The sequence below is a fragment of the Sardina pilchardus genome, chromosome 14, assembly GCF_963854185.1.
Source record: "Sardina pilchardus chromosome 14, fSarPil1.1, whole genome shotgun sequence".
NCBI lineage: Eukaryota > Metazoa > Chordata > Actinopteri > Clupeiformes > Clupeidae > Sardina > Sardina pilchardus.
The window spans coordinates 8,525,704-8,550,247 of record NC_085007.1 but is presented as its reverse complement, the minus strand read 5'-3'; the positions used below and the strand labels follow the sequence as shown (position 1 = coordinate 8,550,247).

Below are 24,544 nucleotides of genomic sequence, written 5' to 3'. Positions count from 1 at the left end.
AGCAGAGTTTAGGTACTGATAGAAGAGTTTAAATTTGGCATAGATGTGAAAGGTTTATTTCCTAGTGTTGTGTTATATTCACTTGTGTGTAGAGTTTTGGCAGAGTGAGCGAAGTTTTGCAAAATGTGTTCAAGCAACGGGCAAAAACTGTAATCATTGCCCTATCAAAATTGTTGCCATGTCCCACCCAACATTGTTGCCAGTTGTCATCACCCAACCTACCTGAGGCTGAGGACAGCTGTAAAATGTCTGATCTATGTAAACCTTCACCTCATGGCCCCTGGGGTTTTCTACACATTCCACAGGACCCTAAAACACAGTTCAGGCATTGATTGTGTTCATTCAATTAAAAATAGGTTACGAAAAACATGTATTTAAAAGGTTTCATGCTATCATTCAGATTCATTAATTCAGATATCACATTGGTGACCTGGTAGGACATCCTTTGAAAACTACAATACATTTTACAAACTGTTTCCATAGTTTTCTGTTTGTGTATTTATCACACATCCATGACTCAATGCAATAGACACACAGCCTACCTGCATAGGTTTACTCATTTTGTTGGAGACCAGGAAGTCCTCCATAACTTGTGGACTTTTTGAGCAGCTGTGAAAAAAGCATGAAAGGAGAGTAAAGGGCATTTGCAAGGTGACTGACAGCTGCTTATGTTAAGGAAAATGTGTGTTCTATGTGTTTATTTATTTATTACCTCATCCTGATGGGACACTGGAGAATTTAAAACCTAAAAAAGCAGGAAAGGAGAATCAGAATATGTAAACCCATACGTTACATGCAGCCCAGCGGTACCTTCCAACTAAGAGCGGCCCACAAACAGCAGATTGAAATAAGGTTTTAAAGTTAATTTAAGAGCTTGACAACAGTGACTTGGATGTGAACAGGTAATTGCTAAGTATGGCCCCTATATTTTGTAAGTAAATCTGGAATCTGTCCTATACTGTATCTGTCCTCATCCACAAGCGGGAAACACTGCAGATTTTACGTGCACCGTTACAGTCAACATAAAGAACTCATTGAGAGAGAACAGACACAGTAACACGTGGTTTGCAATCTGGGGGTATGAGTCATAAGTACTGTGCGCTTTCATCAACATCTTTGTCATTTTTTCAGGCAATGTTTGAAGGGAGCCCTAATATGCAGAATGATGTGATTTCTTGCCTTTTCTTTCATTTTAATGATAACTGATCCCACTTTTTGAGCACAAAGTGTCACTTGGAAGATATACAGATGGATAATATCCTTGGTTTTCTGACCTTTAAGAGTTATAAACAGACCCCCAGTAGGCAAAGTTATATTAGCATAGCCATTTCTTAATCTAGGCCTATAGGCTAATGCTGTCATTAATTTAAAAGTGTCATCACTGCCATGTAATGTAGTCTCTATGTCATTATATCATTATCATCAGTTCACTGTGTCTTATTCTCACTGAATTTGGATGTTAAAATTGCCTCTCTTTTTTTGGTTTCTTAAATTGTTTGAACAGAAATAGAAATAGAAATTTCTCTTCCCATTTCAACCCATTGTCACAATTTGATGACATTATCATTTAGGCAATGCTTAAATTATAGAATAGGTCCACTGAAAGGACCTCATAATAACTTGCAATAAGAAAAAGCAACACATTTTGTGAACTGTAAAAGCTAAAAAGTGATTACTTGCTAGTAGTTAACTAGTCAACTTCATTAACGTTAAGAATAGGACATCTTATGAACAATTTTAACTATTTACACTGAATTCACAATCAATTCAACACAGGGAATACTTTTGGACAATTTTCCTTTGAATGAAACTCCACTGAGTTTTCACTCACTCTTCTCCCTCACTTTTCCATGCATTGTAATGATAAAAAGAAAACGCCTAGGAATAACAATACACTGCATTTCCGTGCACTGTAATAAAATGGAAAAACCTAGGAATAACAATACAGTGCATTTCCATGCATTTTAATAAAAAGAAAAAGCCTATAACAAGTGAAAAAGTGAAAAAGAATTAGGGTTTAAATTTGAAGACAAAGTGGAATCAATTTTACATCCAAATCCATCATGGTTTAAGGTCCTTGTAGTGGGCCTATACTATAAATTAAGCTCCGCCTAAATGATGATGTGAGAAAAATGTGAATTTGAAGACAAAGTGGAATGTCTATTTCTATCCCTTTTCTATCAATTTAAGCAACAAAAAAAAATCAATATTAACATCCAAATCCTGCGAGAATACACAAGACAGTACTGTATCAATCTGTGTTGGAAGTGTATGAGCGCCACAGGCTCCTACCTCCATCTTTTGTGGGATTGCCCCCTGGTCTTTTCTTTCTGGAAACAGATCATTAAAACTATTGCTGATTGGTTAGCCACAACATTGCCAGAGTCTCCTCAGCTATGTCTACTTGGAGATACAGTCAACTTCAAAAGTATTGGAACACATGCTTAAAGTTTAATATAAAATCATCTTTTGGAAATTGATCTTAATGCCTTCAATGAAACAATGAGGAAATATTCAACCTTTAATGACATCAATTTTCTTTGTGAATGAATGATGTATTGTAAATGAATAAATGTTTTCCTTAAATATAGGGGGTCATAAGTATTGACCCCCTATATTTTAAAAACAATAAAAACAATAAAAACAATAAAAACAAACAAAAACCCCTATATTTTAAAAACAACAAAACTTGTGGTTCAGAGGTAGCTCCACGTTTGGGGAACTCGTTCTTTACAGGGCAGATAAGAGGAGTGTTAGGTTTTTTTTCAGGGTTTAGCGTAGGGGTTCGAGAACATAAAAGTAACTATTGCTGGGATAGCAGGGCTGTGTCTGTGGCGAAGTTATTAGGGTAGTAGTCGCACGGATGTGGATTAAGGTACAAGGTGTTGCAGAAAACGCCATGTCAAGTCAATTCGCTGGTTTGAATTGCATTGAGCTCAACAGCTAACAGCTAATAACTGACATTAAGCATGCCAAACTCTTAGTATGGTGAAGGTATAGTGTTGATGTGGGGATATTTAAATTCCAAAGGCCAAGGGGATTTTATCAGGGTGCATAGTGTCCTGGATCCATGAAATAACTGGCCTTTAAAAATAAAAATAAAAATCCTCTATGGGAATTTAACATGGGCGTTCCAATACTTATGACCCCCTATATTTTAAGGAAAACATTTATTTATTTCCAATACATTAACCATTCACAAAGAAAATTGATGTCATTAAAGGTTGAATATTTCCTCCTTTAAAGCATTAAGATCAATTTCCAAAAGATGATTTTATATTAAACTTTAAGCATGTGTTCCAATACTTTTGGAGTTGACTGTAGGTCCCTTTTGCCACCAGGGGTTTCTAAAGCAGAATCCGCTCTGACACTAGCTGGGTTCAGCACTGCTGTACGAATCATTCTTAGACACTGGAAAAGCCAAGTAGGCCTTAAAGGGATATTCCGCCATTTGTGGAAATACGCTCATTTTCCACCTTCCCTCGAGCAAAACAATCGATATTTACCTTGTTCCCGTTCATCCAGCCATTCTGTGAGTCTGGCGATACAACTTTTAGCTTCAGCCTAGCATAGATCATTGAATCGGATTAGACCATTAGCTTCTCGCCTGCTAGCTTCATGTTTAAAAGTGACTAATATTTCTGGTAATTTTCCCATTTAAAACGTGTGTCCTCTCAAGTTAGAAAGTGCAATAAGACCAACTGAAAATGAACCCTGCCGTTTTTCTAGGCTGATTTGACATGGAACTACATTCTCATCTGGCGTAATAATCAAGGCAACTTGCAGCTACTGGCACTACTACTGCTTGATGTCTATGGGGACTATTTTCAGATGCTGCGTACGATATCACTGCGCCTATGGTACGTTTGCAAGTTGCCTTGATTATTACGCCAGATGAGAGTGTAGTTCCATGTCAAATCAGCCTAGAAAAACGCCAGGTTTCATTTTCAGTTGGTCTTATTGCACTTTCTAACTTGAGAGGAGACACGTTTTAAATGGGAAAATTATCAGAAATCTTAGTCACTTTTAAACATGAAGCTAGCAGGCGAGAAGCTAATGGTCTAATCCGATTCAGTGATCTATGCTAGGCTGAAGCTAAAAGTTATAGCGCCAGACTCACAGAATGGCTGGATGAACGGGAACAAGGTAAATATCGATTGTTTTGCTCGAGGGGAGGTGGAAAATGAGTGTATTTCCAAAAATGGCGGAATATCCCTTTAAGGCCTAGTTTTGCAGACTGGCTGAAGCTAATGACAGATACAGCCTCATTTGAAGAGCTTATTGCAAGACTGAATGATGGTAGGGGTAAATTCTCTCAGGTCTGGTCTCATTTCCTGCATTTTATTCAATTTGAACAGACTAGTGCCCCATAATTATGTAGGCGTGTTTTAATGTTGTTGTTTTTTGCCCAGATTCCTATATAGTAGGCTACTGTATGTGTTCAGTGCTGTTACTTGTTGTAACATGTGATAATTGTGCTATATTGTATGTTTCTCACATGGGAAAAAAACAATAAACACTTTGATTACAAAAAAAGACAGTACTGTATCGTGTTAGCTTTACTGAAAATGCCAAACAGGAAAGGCAAGGTAGGCTAAGTTAACCCTATCTGCAAACAACACACCTGAAGGGTTGTGATAAATTAAAAGTAGGCGATCTGATAAAGATCATTATTTTGGCTCTTTAGGCTACCATTCGGTGTGTTTACTGAAGAACATTCCCACACAATCATCATGAAATATGCACGTTTGTTCAACATAGTCTAGAAGGAGGTTCAGACTCATCCACCACCAGCGCAGCAGCAACAGCAACAGGATAGTGGATTTACTGTCCTAGGCCTAGCATAGTAGGCTACAGCTACACGTGCACTGACAGCCTACCTGGTTAACGATATCGCACAACTTCATTTGAAATTGAATGACTGATAATAATAATAATAATAATAATAATAATAATAATAATAATAATAATAATAATAATAATAATATAGGACTAAGATCTCCAGTTCTCAACTGCAATCGCTATAATAGCCTATCGACAGAGTAGGCCTATCACAAGTCCCTGAGGATGAGGTCAAGAAAATGACAAATTGGCTGATTCTATTAATTATAGTCTAGGCTACTTACAGTTTCGTTAAATGAACCCAGGTAAAAGGCCAGCTTCTCCTCGATGGAGAATACGTTTCAGGGATGTGAAGTGGGACAAAGAGGCTGCAGCAGTGATCATGGAGTGCTCGCTTTAACTCTCTATCACGAAGTTGGAAGTGGTGGGAGGAGAAGAAACTGCACGACATGTCACTTTCTGCACATCAGGTAGGCTACTTGGGCGTGTGTGCCGTGACCGTCACCGCTCCCTCCCTCTTGGCAGGAACGAGCGTAGCGTGCCAATTCCGCTTATTAGAAGTCGCGGTGCGGGTTTTTGGGCTTGTTTTTCTGAGTTGTGACTTGTTTATAGTTTGCTCCATACACCGTCTCCCTTTGCCCTGTATACAATCTTAATGCACCACATACATAAAATTCCTATGCACCATGCACAAACACAAGCCTACACGCAGCTCTGACAACGATCAAGGGATCTTGTAGCAGCCTTTTTAATAACTTACGGACGACCTGTCTCTGTCATTGGCCATTTCAGAGGCCGTTTTTTTTTTTTTTTTGGTCTTCGGTTGCTTGTTTTGGGCTTGTTTTGAGGGTCCAGGTAGCTTATTTGGCTAGCAAAGTCTGGCAACACTCCCTCTCACTCTACGATCATTGTCGCAGCCTTCTCATCTCATCCCGGGAACTTTCCAAGCATTAATTCCCCGACGCTGTTTATTATTGGCGTGCAGTGTGTGCACATGCAGCCACTATGAAAACCGAGCCACCCATTTTAATTGCGTTTCATTCATTCATACATCATAAACTCATAAAAGTATACTTGAGCCACCTGAGCATAGATCACACATCATGCACGATATGGATTAAAGTGGGCATGGTTTCAATCAATGTTCTCAGATCTGGAGGGTATATTTCTTTATAAAGTAGGCTATATGGCCCGCCTAGACCGTTTCATCAGCTACCCCTTAACGGCAGAAGGTAAGGTAGGTAAGGTAATGTTTATAGTGCATTTCACGTGCACCGAGTGCAACCCAAAGCGCTTTAAGTCAACGCAGAAGTCAAAATGCATCACCTAACCTACTTGATTCACTAATACAGACCATGATGATATGCTGTATTAACCCTTATAAGGTCTTCGGGTCTGTGGGACCCGTTTTCAGTTTTCATCTTAAGAAAAGTGATACAAATAATTATTTTTTCAAACTGAGATTCATTGGCCTTGGCTCATTGTGTGAGGAACATAATTCAGGAAAAAAAAATCATTGAGCCCTCCCTGCACATTTCTATTACATACAGGGTCTTCGGGGGTCTACTGGACCCGGGGCTATAATGTGTGGAAATCATAGGTCCTGTGTTACCTTATTTGCCCTTTTAGGTTTCTGGGCCTGTGTGTGTGTGTGTGCGTGTGTGTGTGTGTGTGAGAGAGGGAGGGAGTGAGGGAGAGAGAGAAAAGCAAGTGAATGGGCCCTTAGTGTGAGCCACCAGTGCAGTTCCCGCACAAGGTTGCAACATTGTTACAAAATTGGAGCATCCCAACCATAACCCAACCCCTAACCCAACAATATCTGTACCCATATTCCCACACATTTCGCCATCTGTCCTGCGGGAATGAATACCACACAAGATGGCAAGGCGATTCTCAGTTCAGACTGTCTTAGAATTGATACTGGAAGAGACAGGGGGATTTGAAGATGATGCAGAGGAAGAAGTTTCAGAATCTGAGGATCATGGCAGATGTAGTGAGAAAGTTCAATTTCTAATAAATAATTCACTATAGTTCTGGAAAAACATCCTTCATTTGCACATTAGTTGGTCATAGTCCAGTTATGGCTGTTTTATGATTCATTTCCTTAGTTTGTTGCATTTGTGCAACAAAAACGAGTAGCACTTCTGTGCATAACCATGTGATTTAACAAAGGTAAAGGCAACAAATGTAACAAATTGCAAACGGGTTGTCGTAAACATCTGCTGAGTATTTTAACAAAAAAAGGTTTCAATATGTTGAATTAAAGACCCCAAAATGCCATGGGTCTACCAGACCCAGCAGGACCCCCTGTGTAACCAAAAAACAAAGACCCTATAAGGGTTAAGGATTGGTATATCAAAATAAATTCTTCCACTGGAAAGCACATACTTCCCTTTATAGTACAGGCCAAAATGTATCAACTTTCACAATACAACAGGCCTATGGTGCATGAGTCATGGTACAGCAAAGTAATTGACTAGCTAGCTACACTAAACTTTCTACACACATACTCTCCGGTCAAGATGTCTTACCATGACATTACATCCTCTTCTTTCCTCGATTTTCAAGTTATAACACCTTTTCACAGGAGTGCACAATGAAAAATGTTCAAATGATCTTCAGCCTGATCTGTAATGTTTGTTTTGTGGGAGGTGGATGAGGGGAAAGGGGGGCGCACATTTTAGCATTCGTTAATAGCCTATTTTAAATGGGCAGAATGGGTGATGGCGATAAATTGTTAAATATATATGCTTAAGCACAAAAATGGTAGAAACCAAAAATCAAAACAATGTGAAAAAGTAATTCACAAGACTGAACAAAATGGCAGCGAACGATTTGTCGGTTTGGTACGAATGGTTTATTTTATATACATTTACTCCCGAGCCATCAGTTTCTGCTTCTTCAGCTTCTTCTGGGAAACCTGGAAACAGAACAAAAAAATGAATTAAATTAAAGTCTTACAGGCTATTGTCTACAACACCCCATCAATATCTAAGCAGTGCTCAATGTTTTTGCATAAATCTCATTCAAATGAGGTAGCCACACCTGTGGGTGGAATGTTAACAGTCCATCTTAGCGGTTAACTACACACAATAGCAACGGAACCAAAAGACTTTACCACTGCTCATCACAAACCAAAAAGTAAAGGCTACACACACACACACAAAATGGTCCAATTGAACATTTGATGCTTGGCATTAGGGAGCCTGGAACACATATGCCTACCTGCGCCCATGTTTTTTGTTTTTTCCCTCACTTGAACTGGGTACATGTGCCAGACAGGGTCAAACAGCTTATTTCGGCAAATTTGGCCTTGACAGGTGATTAAGCTCATTGGGTTAAGTGTGTGAAGGGATTGTGTGTCAAGTTTTTATTCTGGTATTATTTATCTGCTTATTAATAGTTCTTGCTTTTCCATAATTAATAGACATAATAGACCACCTTCACACTGTGGTGCTACATGCAGATACAGTACAACCAAAATGTCAGGGAACTTTCAGCTTTTGGGCAAAATGTGTTCGCCTTTGTTTCAATAAATTATCTGAGATGAGGAAAATACCACTGCAAGCTTCTACTTAAATGGTCTTCATGATATGCCACTGTAGCTTAAACATATAACATTTTCCATAACTTGACACAAAAGCCAGATATCCCCAACTTTGAGAAGTGTATACTGCTGAACTGTAAACAAAGCAGCACCATTTTAAATGTTCACCTAACGCCACCCTTACACCTGAAGACTAACGAGATTTGATCAAGACTAGTCTTGAGTAAATCTTGAACTGGGACATTAGTTAAAGGGATAGTTCGGATTTTAAGACACAAAGTTGTATGGGTTCCCTGTCAGCAACGTAGTGCATCAGCACTGACTTACCCCCGACAGCGTCCTGTGAGCCGAGATCCAGCCGGTTTTTGATCGTTTTTGATGCCGGACTATTTTCTTCAGCAAGTTTCTGGGGTCACGAAAGTAAAGTGTTTTTCTTCTCAAAACCATATGCGTTCAACAGAGTGATATATTTGCACCACAAAAACGTTGTCCAGCTGTCAGTAGCGCGCAGTGATAGGAATCGCGAAAAATAAGTAAGTGATAACGAGGTTTGAATTTTTCCTGGACAACGTTTTTGTGGTGCAAATATATCACTCTGTTGAACGCATATGGTTTTGAGAAGAAAAACACTTTACTTTCGTGACCCCAGAAACTTGCCGGACTACTTTCTTCAGCATCAAAAACGATCTAAAACCGGCTGGATCTCGGCTCACAGGACGCTGTCGGGGGTAAGTCAGTGCTGATGCACTACGTTGCTGACAGGGAACCCATACAACTTCGTGTCTTAAAATCCGAACTATCCCTTTAAGACAATCTTTCAGGAATCTTTACCAAATTTTGATGAAGTCTTCTGCTATAGGGGAAGCATTAGGCACCTCAACAGAAGCTTTATGTCAGTTGGTTGGAGTTTTTTGCTGTATCAAGTACAGGACTGCATCACCAAAAAGCATCAGGCATCAGGCAAGTTGCTCAGAGGTCACACCAAATCCCCTAAACTACATCTCCATTTGGACAGAGGTCACACACATACACACACCTCAACCTCAGGAATTTTAGATTCCCTAGAGATTGCCCGACATTAGTCATAAGAGCAGTGCTCAAATTAACTTCCACGCAAGAGGTGCGTCTTGCTGTTAAAATGGAACTTGATTGCTCAGTCAAGAAAGTCTTTTCATGGGTAATCCAAAGGTGTCCTAAGTTGTCATCATTGCAATCAAGTTGTCATCCAAAGAGCAAGCATAGGTACCACAATAAACTACTCCTTAATACTTGAACACAAGTCAAATGAACGCTCAAAGCAGACATCTAAAATACCAGAACAAACAACGACTACTATGCATTTACAAAGGGAATACATCAAAAGGTAGCTTGACATGGAATAAAATAGAGAAGCTAGCAACAGAAATGGCCAGCAGCCATCACTGATTGGATGAGCATAAGTGTGACCAACAGCTTCGCATGCTACTCAAACAGCTGCCTGGATACATCGATGTTCTGTAATATCATTACAACTGAAGTGGTTACAGCACCCAGCTTGCGATACAGCGGAGAGAAGTACTGCGACTGTTAGTTGCCTGCTTGAGCAGCATTCTTGAAATTGGGGGAACTGCTTAGAAGTTAATTACCACCTCTATTTACAATAAATGAACACCAGATCACATGCTACTGTTAAAACACACTCTGGTCACGAGTGCACCATTTACCTTTTTCTTCTGGGCCACCTCCTCCTCAGGTTTGGGCACGATCTGCTCCTTCTCTGTGAGGATCATCTCGATGTGGCATGGGGAGCTCATGTAGGGGTTGATGCGGCCGTGAGCACGGTACGTACGCCTGCGCATCTTGGGGGCCTTGTTCACCTGAATGTGCTCGATGACCAGGGAGTCAACATCCAGACCCTGTGGAAACACAGCAATAGCTCTTAGAATGACAAACACAATTTAACTTATCCACTATGTGGTGTGTCTTGCTGTTTAAAAATGGAACTTGATTGCTCAGTCAGGAAAGTCTTTTCATGGGTAATCCAAAGGTGTCCTAAGTTGTCATCATCGCAATCAAGTTGGCATTCAAGCAGCAAGCATAGATACTACACAAAACTAAGTTGCTCCATGTTTCCCAAAGTCTGTCATTGTACTCAAACACCCGAGTACGTGACAAAAAAACCCCATGTAAACTGATGTAATGTCCGATCTTTTACATGAACCAATAAATGAATTACAAGTGGAAATTACTTTAATCAATTAGTTGATTGTAAAGTACAGTCAAGCTTACAGTTCCAAAGATATTTACACCCCAACAAATGCCAGATTTCAAATAACTAGGCTACATTTACAACCACACAACAGCAGCACCCGACTTCAGCAGTGAAAATGTTGGTGGCACATTTAATCTGTTGTACAATCAGAAAAAAACGCCAAAATAGACCACTGGTCAATTGATCTTTCATGATTGAAGTCAAATCAATGCACTAGACTCACAAAGAGGGGGAGGGACAAGCAAACCGATAATTGCCACACCTTTTTTTATCTGCTTGCAGACTTTGAACACACATTTAGCTTTGAACACAAAACCCCACTATGCTAGTTCCACAGTAGTCCTCCTCTGGGCCTTTTAATTGAGCCTTTAACTCCCTACGCTCACACAACCGCAGACAGCAGGCCTATAGCAAATTGTAGGAATAATATGTCTTAGAGTAGTTCTTTAACATTGTGCTCTAACAGAATGTCACTAACTCTGAAACGCTGAAGCTCTGGGAATCAGCCTAGGTAGCACCAATGAATGCAATGGCCCTCTATAGGCCAGTAACTGATAACAGCAAAGGATAAAATCTAAGCTGAAACTGTGAGCTGGAGGAACACCTTCCCCAGCAACCCATTGTGATTGAACAATTCTAAAGCCAAATTCACACCAAAGATTCCCGACGCGACGAGACCGAGTTGCAGCGGTGTGAATTAGAAGTTGCACGTAGTTGCCGTCGTAGAGCATTAAACATGTGGAGTCGCAGTCGCGGCTGGTCTCGTCAGGAATTTTTGGTCTGAACCCTACTTAAAGCCTACCTTACACTGACAGACTTTAATAAGATTTGGGAAAGATTATTGAAAGATTGTAGTCTTTTAACTAATGCTCCTCATTCAAGCTTTACTCAAAAGACTACAATCTTTCAAGAATCTTTCCTAAATCGTGTCAAAGTCTTGTCAGTGTAAGGTAGGCTTTAGACATATTCCTACAAAATCCCGAGACGAGGCCTTCCTCCAGAACCCGTTAATGCTCCTACCTTCAGCTCAGCGTTGCTCTCAGCGTTCTTCAGCATGTGCAGGAGGAACTCTGCACTTTTCTTGGGCCAGCGCCCCTGTGTCCAGCCGAACTGCTTGGCCTGATGGAACAAGCAACATGCACCTCAGAAACACACCACAGACTCAATCATGTTTAAATTGAAGAGAAATGGTTCACATATCTGCAACAAATGACGAGGCTGCTCAGATATTTATAGTGTTTGTTTTCATTATATACTCCAAAGGTGTCCTAAGATGGTCATCATTGCAACCAACGCATCATGTGCAGTGACTTATGACAGGGGGAATATTTATAGTGATTTTAGTCCCGCTCTGGCAAACCATGTCTTACCTGGGCACACCTGCCGACACCACCGTTGTAACGACGGAAGGGGACACACTGATGCTTGATGACTACATCCTTCAGGTACTTGGTGGCCTTGCGGATGTGCATGCCTTTGATGGCCTGAGCTGTCTCACGGGTGTTCTAGTAGAATTACAGGAAAAGTGCATGTAAACAAGCGGTCACAATAAGACCATTAGATAGTCAGGCAGCTTTAGGAAGGAGACTACAGCAGTTTTACTGATTTATTTTCCCCAGACACGTTTCATTCCATCAAACAAATATAGATAACATTATTAGCAGGTGAGTGACTCATGTAACAGAACAGTACATACACAATCACCCATAACTTGAACAACAGGTTGCTCAGATTTAAACGAAAGTTCTTTTCATGTTTAAATCCAAAGGTGTCCTAAGATTGTCATCATTGCAACCTGGCTAATGCATGCTGAAAATAAACTCCAAATCAAACAATCTGCTCCAAAGTATAGGCAAAAATGTGCTTACCTTGAAATGAACACGGAGATTGGAACCCCGGGCCTTGCATGCTACACAACCAGAAGACAGATACGTTACTCAGGTCAGATGAGAAACAATTTCAAGTCGGTAATACACGTCACACGATTCTTTATGCCCCTCAAAACATTCAACTTACACTTAGTCGGGTTCTCGGGGTCAAGCGAGTAGCGGACCATCTTCAGAGATCTGGGATAAAGCAGGTAGGAAATTAGAGATCAAGAGGGTAGCATTACAATCAGAACCCCACTATTTGGCGTTCACACTTAGCATCATGACAAGGCTAGTCAACGTTAGCCTACGTTTGCTAACTTTCCTTGGCAGCATTCCACAGCTACCGAGTTAGCCAGGTAACGTTCAAACTGAAGACGGGATAAATAATATATACGTACATTAACTGAAGTAAAATGATCGCAATGTGATATGGCAAGCCCGGACAAGACGAATAATGGAAAAGACAGCCACTAGCAAAGCGGGGTATGGGTAAGACTATGGCACGCAATAGCAGGACCGAAATATAGAAATAATCTCCAACTTCGCGTTATAATACAAAATATTGCCCTGAAAGACAACTATATGATGTATACAAGCCATGGTAATGTTTTGATCCTATTTTATAACTGGATGCTTAAGATTTAAATGAGATTATTAGACCATTGAAACTCCACAGTTAACATTGCTTTACTTACATTCTCAGGCCGCGGAGGGGAAGAGGAAGTGAAGGGCATTCTGGGAGTTGAAATCGTCAACAACGTCTCGCGAGAACCTTTCCAGCACAACATCTCGCTATCTTTCTACATGCATGGTGCCCTTCTCATTCTTCTTTTTATCCTCCCTTCCTCCCTTCCTTCCTCGGTCCTCCAGCTCGTTCCCACATTGTTGCCGCTCCATGAGGACCGAGGAAGAAAGGGAGGATAGATAAAAAGACAAATGAGAGAGGTCCATAGTCCAACCACTTATTCAGCTGATTCTAATGAGCACATTTTAAGATCAGCAAAGTAGTGAGACATACAGGACTGAATAAAATTGATGGTTTATGCACAGAATGGCAAATGCAGGAAGATGTGGACCATGTTTTATTCAGATGTAGGACTGGAGGTATAGAGAGCAGAGGCGACTTTGGCAAGAATCGATGATTATTCTGAGGATATTCTTGGGGAACAAGGTATGGAAAAAGACAGCATTAGAGCCTTATTTACCAACTTAAAAAACAGTGAGTTAATTAAAAAATATATATATGGCTTTGATTGGTTGTTTATTTGTTCGTTTCCGTTTTGCTATGATTTATTATCTCTACGTTTTATTTTACTCCATCAAGGTATACTCATTACTCTACACACACCTGTACAGTAGGCTAGGTGGCGGTATGCAACATTTTAAAGGATGTAATCTGCCATTAATCAAAATAATAATAAGAAGAAAGTAGTGAAATGTCAGGACTCTTACTTTATGAAGCGGCACTTTTACATCTTGTGGAGTAGTAATGTCTTTTAGACAAATTATACATTATATTATCCTGCAACATCCTGCTGCAAAAATAGGCTAAGCCAATGTTTTTCAAATGTTTTGGTTAATTGCAACAGTTAAGCACAGGCCATCTGTATTCTGTGAAGTTGTGGCCAGGTTCACTATCCTGTTTGAAGGCAGATGTGTAACTTGGGCCCAATTGTTTAAAAGTAATTTGATCGGATTTAAGATATTGGATTGGATCAAATATTCAAAATGTTCAAAGTGAAACAAGGATCCTGAAATTGGATTGGAATTGGATCATGTAATTCAATCTTGGTTTTGATCTAATAAAACCTTTGTGTTGTTCAAAACCTTTGAGTTGGATTGGGATAAATTTGATCCAAAAAATCATGATCACCCAACTGAAGGGTGGATTCAGGGTGGATTTCAGGCACAAAATGAAATAAAACATAGATGGTCAAATAATGTCATTTATCATGTATTTGCGCTTGAGTTATTTAAATGTTAACACATCTCTCTGTCCAGATAGAGACAACACATTCATTATAAGAGTGTAAGAGACAATGATTGTTTTTATTTATTTCTCATGGGTGAGACAAGGGGTCTGACAAGGGGATGAGGATGTTTGAATTGTTTTTATCTGTCGCAGATAACACAATCAAATATACCCCATGGCTCCTATTCTAACTTGTTTTGTTTGTAGCCATTAGATTGTGATATGTAGTTCCATATAGAAAGATATAGGGAATATAATCCAGATTTTGTAATCCTGAAAAATTTGTATCTGGATTAAATTGATCCAATCCCAAATTGCTTTGGAAAAAAATGGCATAAAGATTTCCAAATCCGGCTAATTCTGATCCAGATGACACATTTTGCTCCACACTCTTCAGCTATGGCCAATAAGCCAAGCTAAGCAACAACACATTGGTTCTTTGTGACCTCTTTGTGATACAAATTTAATGTGGGTGGGAGCAAATTGACACAATTTGCTTGTGATATTGGTGAAACGGGTCATCACGTGTAGATTTATTTTTTAAAATGATAAACCTCAAATATACCATCTAAAGTATTTTGCATACCCTAGGCTTGGACATGGGTTGCAGACCCCACCTTGAGAACCACTGGGCTATAGCTCGCCTTAACATAAATTTGGTTTCATCAAATGGCATCCACTAGATGGCAGCAGCAGTACAGTCTGTACAGAGCCGTATACTGTATATCTATACGGCTCTGTACAGACTGCACTGCTGCTGCCATCCCTATATCTATACGGCTCTGAGTCTGTTAACTCTGTTAACGCAGGTAAAGCCTACCTTACACTGACAAGATTTGGGAAAGATTCTTGAAAGACTGTAGTCTTTTTACTAATGCCCCTCATTCAAGCTTTACTAAAAAAGACTACAATCTTTTAAGAATCTTTCCCAAATCTTGTCAGTGTGGTAGGCTTAAGTTGTGTTTTTATGATCCTGAACAGCATGATGTATGAAATGTACAAGTTACAACAAGGTTCAAATGAAACAGCAGTCTTGTGAATAGGTGTCATTCTCACAGTACTTCACTTTCATGTCTGGTTTTGTTTCCTTTGGTTGTCCTCCATTAAAATCAAAACCTACGTTTACAATAGGCCTGTGTCAATAAAATATAGCCTGGCAAAGTATCAATAGAACTGCTTCATGATAATGTGAAACACTATGAAACCACTCCAACACGTATATTTTTTAAATAATATTTTCTTTAGTTTAGATTCCTTTTTAGATCTGTGAAGCCATTGAGCAAGCAGTCATTTCTACCATCTTAAAACAAATTTGAAAGTAATTGGACAACAAGAGACAGGGTTTTTTATATTGAAACCTTTTTATTTGTTTTATTGTATTTGGTGCTTTTTCATGAAGTGTGAAATGGACGAACCAGCAAGAAATCCCAGAGAGCGGACACCTGGCACGTATCAGGGCCAGACCAGAGCCAGATCAGGGCCAGATCAGAGCCAGATCAGGGCCAGATCAGAGCCAGATCCGGGCCAGATCCGTTCCAGAGATGGCGGCTATCTGAGAGAATAGAAAACCATTTGCACTGTACATTCTGCCATCCAGCAGGTGGGTCATGCACAATGCTCAGTTCTGAATAACGCTGAAGAAGGTGGATCGGTGACAACCTTCAGTCGACTTACAAAAATAAAAATATTATATACAAAAAAGTGTCAACATTTGACATATTGCAATACGCCCCCCCACCTCCACCCACCCTGCCCCGGTTCCCCGCAGGGAAACTACTGAAATGGATTCTTCTTCGCCATTTGTGATACAACAGAGTGCTGATTAATGACATGTTGCCCGACTCAACACACCTACAACGTCTTCCTCTTTAACTGCTCTGTACACATTTGTATATACACACAAATATACACATTTTTTTTGGAACAATGCTTAAAACAATGTTTAGTGCTTTACAAAAAAACACAAGGGGCATGGTATGATATATCCCAAACCCTTCCCACAATCCACAAAAAGAATAATATCCTTGGCTTGTATGGAGGTGCCTCCCATTGCACAACACTCCTGAGAAGCCTCTGGTCTGCTCAGACGTACTGTACAAAATGGAGAGGAGACATCGAGGAGGCCCGACTATCACCGAGGACAACTGGGCGCTCTTCGAGAGGGTTGACAAAACAGGGCAGCGCAGGAGCTGATATCAAATTTGGTGTGACTTACTCCACACCTGTGTGTGTGTGTGTGTAAGTGTGTGTGTGTGTGCACTTCCACACCTGCTCATGTCCGTGAGGGTGAGAGGCTTTTCTTTGTCCTGCCTCTTAACTGACGAGCCGCTGGCTGCGGCCATCTCCGTGACGACAGAAGGCGCTGCTGACAACCAGTTCGGGCTTTCTCTTCCTCGGAACACTGAACAGGAAGTGAAGAGGCGTGCGTTTTCCATGTCGGTGCGTTGGGAAAAGTTTACAAAGTCATGAGTGGGAATTGAGGCTAGAATAGGTCATGCTGAATTTGTGGTTGATGTCCTACTAACCCAGCACTTTGATATGCAACATTTTTTAAACTACACTCTCAGATGTCAGTGTTTGGCTTGCACCTTTGTGAGGGTTGATGAGTGTGTGTGTTTGTCACAAGCCGTCTAACAGTCCACAAATCTTTTGCCACCCAGTCCAGTTGCTTCTTTCAAACGGGCTGTTTTCTGTCCAACAAGAGACCCTGTCCCCTCCCCTATGCATGCATCCATCCACTGGTCTGATCCCCTCTCCACCTCTCTTCCCACAGGTGTACAACTACAATGGCCAGGGGTTTTCCTTTCTGGACCTACTGTGTGTGTGTGTGTGTGTGTGTGTGTGTGTGTGTGTGTGTGTGTGTGTGGGTTGAGGCTGTGTGACATGAGATGTGTGTCTGTGTGCTGGAACCACAGCTGTGATTGAAAGTGTGGGCAGGCACTGTGGCTACGACTTTATCCTCCCAGAAGGAGTGAGAAAGACTTGTCTGTGACCAAGCATGTGTTCCCCAACTGAGAGAGGCCCGTCAGAGTTCTAACCAGTCATCTGTTCCCAACAGAAGCCTAACCAGTCGTCTGTCCTCAACACCCCAACAGAGAGGCCTAACCAGTCGTCTGTCCCCAACAATGAGAGTTCTAACCAGTCGTCTGTCCCCAACAGAGAGCGTTCTTACCAGTTGTCTGTCCCCAACAGAAGTCTAACCAGTCGTCTGTCCCCAACAGAGAGGCCTAATGAGTCGTCTGTCCTCAACACAACAGAGTGGCCTAACCAGTCGTCTTTCCCCAAAAGAGAGGCCTAACCAATCGTCTGTCCCTAACAGAGAGATCTAACCAATCGTCTGTCCCCAACAGAGAGGCCTAACCAGTCGTCTGTCCTCAACACCCCAACAGAGAGGCCTAACCAGTCGTCTGTCCCCAACAGTGAGAGTTCTAACCAGTCTTCTGTCCCCAACAGAGAGCGTTCTTACCAGTCGTCTGTCCCCAACAGAAGTCTAACCAGTCGTCTGTCCCCAACAGAGAGGCCTAATGAGTCATCTGTCCTCAACACCCCAACAGAGAGGCCTTACCAGTCGTCTGTCCCCAACAGAAGTCTAACCAGTCGTCTGTCCCCAACAGAGAGGCCTAACCAGGGAGGGGGGCACATGTTGCGTAGAACAAATAGTACAAGTGGTTGCCATGACAACAAAGGAGAATCCATACCATCTCATTCTTTCTGTCATGGCAACCTTAAGGGTTTAAGCCATGACAATTCCATGCAAATTCTTTAACATGTGTGTCATGGGTGCTGCACAATTCACCTCTTAACTGGGATAACAAATTCATTTTTAAGAATCATTCTCATTATGTGTGTGGGTGGGTGTGTTGTCCCAACTGTGTGTGTGTGTGTGTGTGTGTGTGTGTGTGTGTGTGTGTGTGTCTAGTCAAGCTGTGTTCTCCTGAGCAGGTGGGGGTGAAGGTCAGGTGAGGTGTGGGTCAGACACAGGAGTGACCCCCTGGGAGGGGGTGTGTGTTCAGGAGAAGGCCAAGGGGGACCCGGAGGGGGTGGCCCAGGAGGGGCAAGAGCAAGGCGTGGTGCTGGCAGCCGCGGGGGCAGAGAGTCACTTGAGACAGGGGCTGACCACGGTGGGGGTGGGGGGGTACACAAGCGCCACGTTGACCCGCTCGGAGCCGTTCTTGGGGCAGATGATTTCAGTCAGGCCCTCTGGTCGGGGCTGGCTCAGTAGCTCGCCTGACAGAGAGAGAGAGAGAGAGAGAAAGAGACAGAGAATGTTAAAATACACAACTATTTCACTCAATACTAATGATGAAATCCTTAGTGGTGGAGTCAGTCTTAGTTTTGGACCACACCAATTTTGAGAGAGGTGGGGAGGCAAGGTCGACTGAAAGAAGGGATTTTTGAAGGATGACCAGCTGTGCCCTTGGTTAAGACATTTAATCTGAAAACACATTAATCCACATCTGAACGCACATCAATATCCCAAACCTCCTATCGGCACTATCCCCTTTGGCCACTAGATGGCAGCTGCTCTGCATGCATGAGCACAGACAACCCTTAGTTACTGTATATCTATGCTCTGAACATACACATCACAAGGCTTTGATATCTATGGAGCACTAGTATAGTTTGATGGTTCTAATCTAACTCCAGATGAACTTTAAGATCTAACTATCATAGATCTTATTACAGTGACCCCACAGTTGTTTACAAATATACCCAAAGAAACATGACCGAGATGCTGCAAGTCCTTATGCCCTGTATCTAAGGAATCAGCTATCGTACAACAAAACAAAACAAAACAATACAATACAGTTAGCACTGTTGCATTGTGTGTCCATTGACACACAATGTCAGTTTTAATGTCAAGTCTTGTACATGAAATGAATAAATGCATATTTTGGTATGTTAATGGCAGTCTACAGTCTTCTCCAGGCTGCTTTTCTGCTTTTGTGGGTAAGATCCTCAGCGAAGCTAGAATACCCCAAAAAACCCTCATACAGTATGAATCGCAGCACTAAGGCCATGGTGGAGCAGCATCAGGCCATTCAGCTGAATTAATGATGCCATGTCACTTAACAGGATTAGGGGGTGGGCTGAATATTACATCCCGGGAAGAACTCCGCCCCATGACACGGATCTCATGGTGACACTATACACACTTTAATAATGATGGAAACACAGGCGCACACACAAACAGAGTCGCTTGCGCGCGCACGCACACACATACACACACACACACACACACACACACGCACACGCCGCACGCACACACAGAAATGCTGACCTCAGAAGCCTACAGTAAGGGAGTCCCCACTCCCCACCCCCTCTAAATATGACATCATGCACTAACAGAAAGACTGAGCAAAATATATGGGCTTGTCAGATCAAAACCTCTTCCTCTCATGGATCCTGTTTAAAACCTGGCTAGGATACCTTTTGTAAAGTGACAGGACTCCTCTACTCTCACAAAAGGCTTTAAATTGTTGCGCATCCATACGTGACTGAGGAAGAGGAGGAGATGAGACAGAAATGGTGATGGAGGGGCTCAAAAGCACATTCAAAACAACAGTGTCTGTGTGTGTGTGTGTGTGTGTATGTGTGTCTCTCTCTCTTTCTGTGTGTGTGTGTGTGTGTTCCTGAGAGGGGATCAGGTCCATCCAGTCGTGAAACAAAGCATTACATCATGTGTCAGTCTAAGAGCTTACTGGGAGTCCAAAAGCCTTCTGTGTGAGTGTGACAGCCGAACCTTCTACTGCTAACACTGCTTAGTGATTTCAGCTCTCTCTCTCTCTCTCTCTCTCTCTCTCTCTCTCTCTCTAAGTGTCTCAGGGGTGAAATCTCGCACCACTGTATCAGACTGTCAGACTAAATCCTTGGCACGCTGTTCTTTGTTGACTCACTGAATCTTTCTCGTCTGATCCAGAGGGTGGAGAGTACAGGGAGCGATTAAAAACCAACACCCTGTGCAAAAGAGCAAGGCTGCGGGGTTGTTCATCACAGAAATGTTTGGCTATCAAAGGTATGTGGTTCTCAAAGGTCTGTGGACTAAATTTAGGAAAGCAAAAGCTGAACATAATACTGTAGAGTGGAGCACACGCACACACACACACAACACACAACGCACAGGCACACGCACGCGCGCGCACACGCACACGCACACACACACACACACACACTTGTATTTCTACAGCTAATGCATGGGTGGAGAATGATGTGTGTGTGCCAGTGAGAGTGCTGTAAGGAGGGGACACACTGAGGTTTTTTTTTTTTTTAGGGCAAATGCTTTTGGGGTTGACTGAAAAGCACTTCTGAAAATGTGTTGGCTTAGCAGTGACACAGTTTCGATGCCAAGAAAGCTCTGTGGCGATCACCCGGGTGAAAAGCCTCTTGAATTTGGAGAAGGGTTATCTGTATTAATGTCAGGGGGAAACACACACACACACACACACACACACACACACACGCACACACGCACACACACACACACATCTGCTCCAAGACCACTAATATCAGGCTGACCTGTAAACAGATCGTCTGATCTAAGCTTAAGGCTGGCACACTTGAGCACAAAGACACATACACACACACTGACCTGGTTAATTAGAACACACACACACTCCAGCCTATAGTCCATTCTGTATCTGCAGACATGCCCACAACAAGGAATAAAGTCCCAGGTCACTAGATGCAATTAAATATACTGTACTGTATATCTAGTATACTATAAGCAGTAGTGTACTGCATATCTGTACTGTATATCTAGTCTATTGTGTATATCTGGATAGTGAGCTGTATATCTACCATACTGTATAGTGTACTGTGTATCTAGTGTACTGGATAGTGAGCTGTATATCTATCATACTGTATAGTGTGCTGAATATCTAATCTACTGTAGACAGTAAGCTCTGTTTTGTTTTCACAGCACCTAGCAGGTTACATCAGTGCACTAGACTGTCTGCCCTTTAGGCTGCACTGAGGGCAATAAAGCCTGCAAGGCCACTTAAGCCATTAGTGCTATTGATTTCTCTTTCTCTCTTTCTCTCTCTCTCTCTCTCTCTCTCTCTCTCTCTCTCTCTACCCATTTAAAGTCTGACCATAGAGGGCGTCCCTCTCTATCTCTTTCTGTACAGCCTGAGCATAGACAGCATCTCTCTCTCTCTCTCTCTCTCTCTCTCTCTCTCATCTGAAAGAGGGAATGGCTGACCATTAAGAGAGGCTTGGCTTCAAGAGGTTCAGCCGAAAGCACCAAGGCCAGAGCCAAACTAGCCTAGATATGTACAAATATAAATATTTTAGTGAGATGGTAAGAGAGAGGGAGAGAGAAAGAGAGATGTTAACACCAGAGAGAGATGGAATCTGGAGGTGGGTACTCTTACTGTTGAAAAAAAGGTGCTGCTATATAGAACCAAAAATATATATGGCACCCCTAAACGGCTCTTAGAACCATTTTGAAGAGTTCATCAAAGGAACCCCTTTAGGGTACTTTAAAGTCTGCATGGTTCTACCCAAGATCCCTTTTTTATTTAAGAGTGTATGTGAGGAGCCTTCAGTGGCATAGGTGGGTTGAGTCTCATTATAGGAGAAATCTCAGCTGTCTGTGTGTCTTCCTCTGACTTCTGGCTCTTCACACTTCACACAGCCTTCAGCAGACCGTAGTCCCATTGGGCTCTAAGGGGGGTTGGGTTAGGAGGATGAAAGGTCTCAGTCTCTGCCGTTCGACTCCAGTGAGTCCTCACGAGACTGCATATCTTACAGCAGAGATGTGCGCGGAGTGTGTCAGAGCCGAGGGTTAGGGGTTAGGGTGTGGTTGTGGTCGTGCATGGTGCGTTCCCAGACAAAAGGTGGTTCCCCCATCAGGTGTTTTTTTTTTTGGAGCAGAGGATGGGAACACTCATCTCTTTCCCTTCTCCTCCATCTTTCTTTTTTTCTTCTAATTCTTCTTTAATTTCTTTTCCACTTCCCATTTGTTTCCCTGACTCCCTTTTCTTCCTTTCTTTCTTTCTTTCTTTCTTTTCTTTCTTTCTTCAGGCAGTACCTGGCCAGACAGTTTTCCCATCATGTGTTTTTTTAATCAGAGCAAGAGTCAGATAGTGAGTGTGAAACTAGTGTGAGCTGGGTGCTGATTCATGCTGCATAACTTTCAGGCCGCTCCTGACACGCATACACACACACACACACACACACACACACACACACACACACACACACACACACACACACACACACACACACACACACACACACACACACACACACACACACACACACACACACACACACACACACACACACACACACACACACACACACACACACACACACACACACACACACACACACACTCAAGGCCTGTGTGTGGCTTTCCTTGGAACCTTACGCATGACAGACGGCGGGTTCAGCTCTGGCATCACGGCAAAAGAATGTGCCCCCACACACACATACACACATACACACAGGCACGCACGCGCACACACACACACACACACACACACACACACACACACACACACACACACACACACACCAACCCCCTCATCCTGACCCGTCACTCTTAAATAACATTACCAGCTGCAGTAACGAGGTGAATTCCAGGGAACTGGGCTCATTCTGCTGGGCTAGGCTAAGCTAAGCTAAGCTAAGTTAAACTACACAGGCTCTTCTTCCTCTCACCAGTGTCTCGCTCTCTCACTCTCCTACTCTTGCTCATTCAATCCCTCCCCTCATCACCCTTTCTCTACTTTCTCTCTTTATTTCTCTCTCTTTCTTTGACTGTCTCTCCTCTCATCACCCCATTTCTCCTGAGCTCTCGATCTCTTTCTATACCTCCCTCTCCCTTTCTTTCTCTCTCTCTCTCTTTGACTGTTTCTTCTCATCACCCCTTCTCTACTGGGCTCTTGCTTTCTCTCTCTCTATCTATCAATCTCTATCTCTGACTGTCTCTTTGTCTCAGTTTACCCTTATCTGTTGCTCTCTCTCTCTCTCTCTCTTTCTTTGTCTCTCTCTCCCTGTCTCTCATTCCTTCTCTCTTAGACTACAGTGAACTATCAAAGCCATAAAAGGAGAATGGCCATTCCTCTGGAGTTTCCTGGAATGGCAGAAAAAACAGAAAGGGCCATAAAAGAAAAAAAAAAGAAGCCTTTTCCTGTTTCAAGGCACGCTGACTGTATTTGGGAGAAACACGGGGGAAGTCTTGCTGCGTTGCCAAGGACAACTCTATTGACAATAGCTTCTGCACTTCCTCTTCTTTGTCCGAGTTAGGAACAAGGGGTGTCTGGGGAAGGAGGGGGGTGTGGGGCTTGATGTATTTAGAAAGGGGGGGGGGGGGCAAATACAATTTACATAACGCCAGGGCCATATGACATCGAGTGTATTAGCAGACACATTCTTTAGCACGCCGTCTCTAGTGTTAATTCTTTGCTTCTTTCTCTCAGTGATTGTATCTCGTCCATGGTCATTACTTCACACTGATCTGATTCGGCTGAGACAGGAGACTAAAGGAAAACAAAGGGAGAGCTGTTAGGCCAGTCAATCTAGCGTTTGACCCATAACTAATTGCAATAGTAATCATTCCAAGTTTTTTGTGATCCCTAGGTATATCTAATTAACATATCAAAAATCTACCCGTTTATATTTAGTGGAACATACTTTTTTTCAATGTCAAAGGTAGCAATTTCCAATGCATTTTGCCATTGGGATTTACTACTGGTGAAATGGGTAAAATTTTAAACTATAGATATCAAATTGAAACTTTCACAGTTGTTTACTCACATTAAGGCAAAGATTTTTTGTATTGCAAGTTTTCTGAAATGTGATGTTTAGATATGCAAATGAGACCAGTTTTACCTAAATATGCAATAATTTGCATATATTTCTAGAAAACTAAATCTGAACAATAGGTACAGTCAGCTTCAAAATAATTGCTGCATTTTGCTTCTATATTGGATACCAAAAGCCTATGCAATGGGAATATTAGATATTACTTCATATCACCTCAGAAATGAAGAAATCAAGTCAAGTCCAAATCAATGCGTTTCAATGGAAGTACATTATAGAACAAATGATTT

The 24,544-nt window shown here is 41.9% G+C and overlaps 2 protein-coding genes and 4 non-coding genes across 6 annotated transcripts in view; all 6 read right to left on the bottom strand.

Moving 5' to 3' along the window:
• Positions 1-7,676: 7,676 nt before the first annotated feature.
• On the bottom strand, positions 7,677-13,261 carry rpl17 (ribosomal protein L17). The gene is made up of 7 exons (XM_062553705.1): positions 13,207-13,261; positions 12,657-12,706; positions 12,509-12,549; positions 12,011-12,145; positions 11,661-11,759; positions 10,093-10,284; positions 7,677-7,762 (listed from the first exon to the last, which is right to left on the bottom strand). The coding sequence occupies exons 2-7, from the start codon at positions 12,694-12,696 to the stop codon at positions 7,715-7,717; spliced, it is 555 nt and encodes a 184-aa protein (XP_062409689.1). The 5' UTR covers positions 12,697-12,706; positions 13,207-13,261; the 3' UTR covers positions 7,677-7,714.
• Positions 9,538-9,602, bottom strand: LOC134101562 (small nucleolar RNA SNORD58). The gene has a single exon (XR_009941417.1). It is a non-coding gene; the product is annotated as a small nucleolar RNA SNORD58 (small nucleolar RNA).
• LOC134101564 (small nucleolar RNA SNORD58) lies at positions 10,376-10,440 on the bottom strand. Its single transcript, XR_009941419.1, has one exon. It is a non-coding gene; the product is annotated as a small nucleolar RNA SNORD58 (small nucleolar RNA).
• LOC134101561 (small nucleolar RNA SNORD58) lies at positions 11,858-11,929 on the bottom strand. The gene has a single exon (XR_009941416.1). It is a non-coding gene; the product is annotated as a small nucleolar RNA SNORD58 (small nucleolar RNA).
• Positions 12,363-12,434, bottom strand: LOC134101560 (small nucleolar RNA SNORD58). The gene has a single exon (XR_009941415.1). It is a non-coding gene; the product is annotated as a small nucleolar RNA SNORD58 (small nucleolar RNA).
• A 2,582-nt stretch (positions 13,262-15,843) lies between the features above and the next one.
• Positions 15,844-24,544, bottom strand: part of mfhas1 (multifunctional ROCO family signaling regulator 1) — a 40,171-nt gene continuing 31,470 nt past the window's right edge. The window contains exon 2 of the mRNA XM_062553688.1: positions 15,844-18,710. Within this exon, the coding sequence (XP_062409672.1) occupies positions 18,580-18,710 (131 nt within the window). The 3' untranslated portion in view covers positions 15,844-18,579. The remainder of the gene's footprint in view (positions 18,711-24,544) is intronic.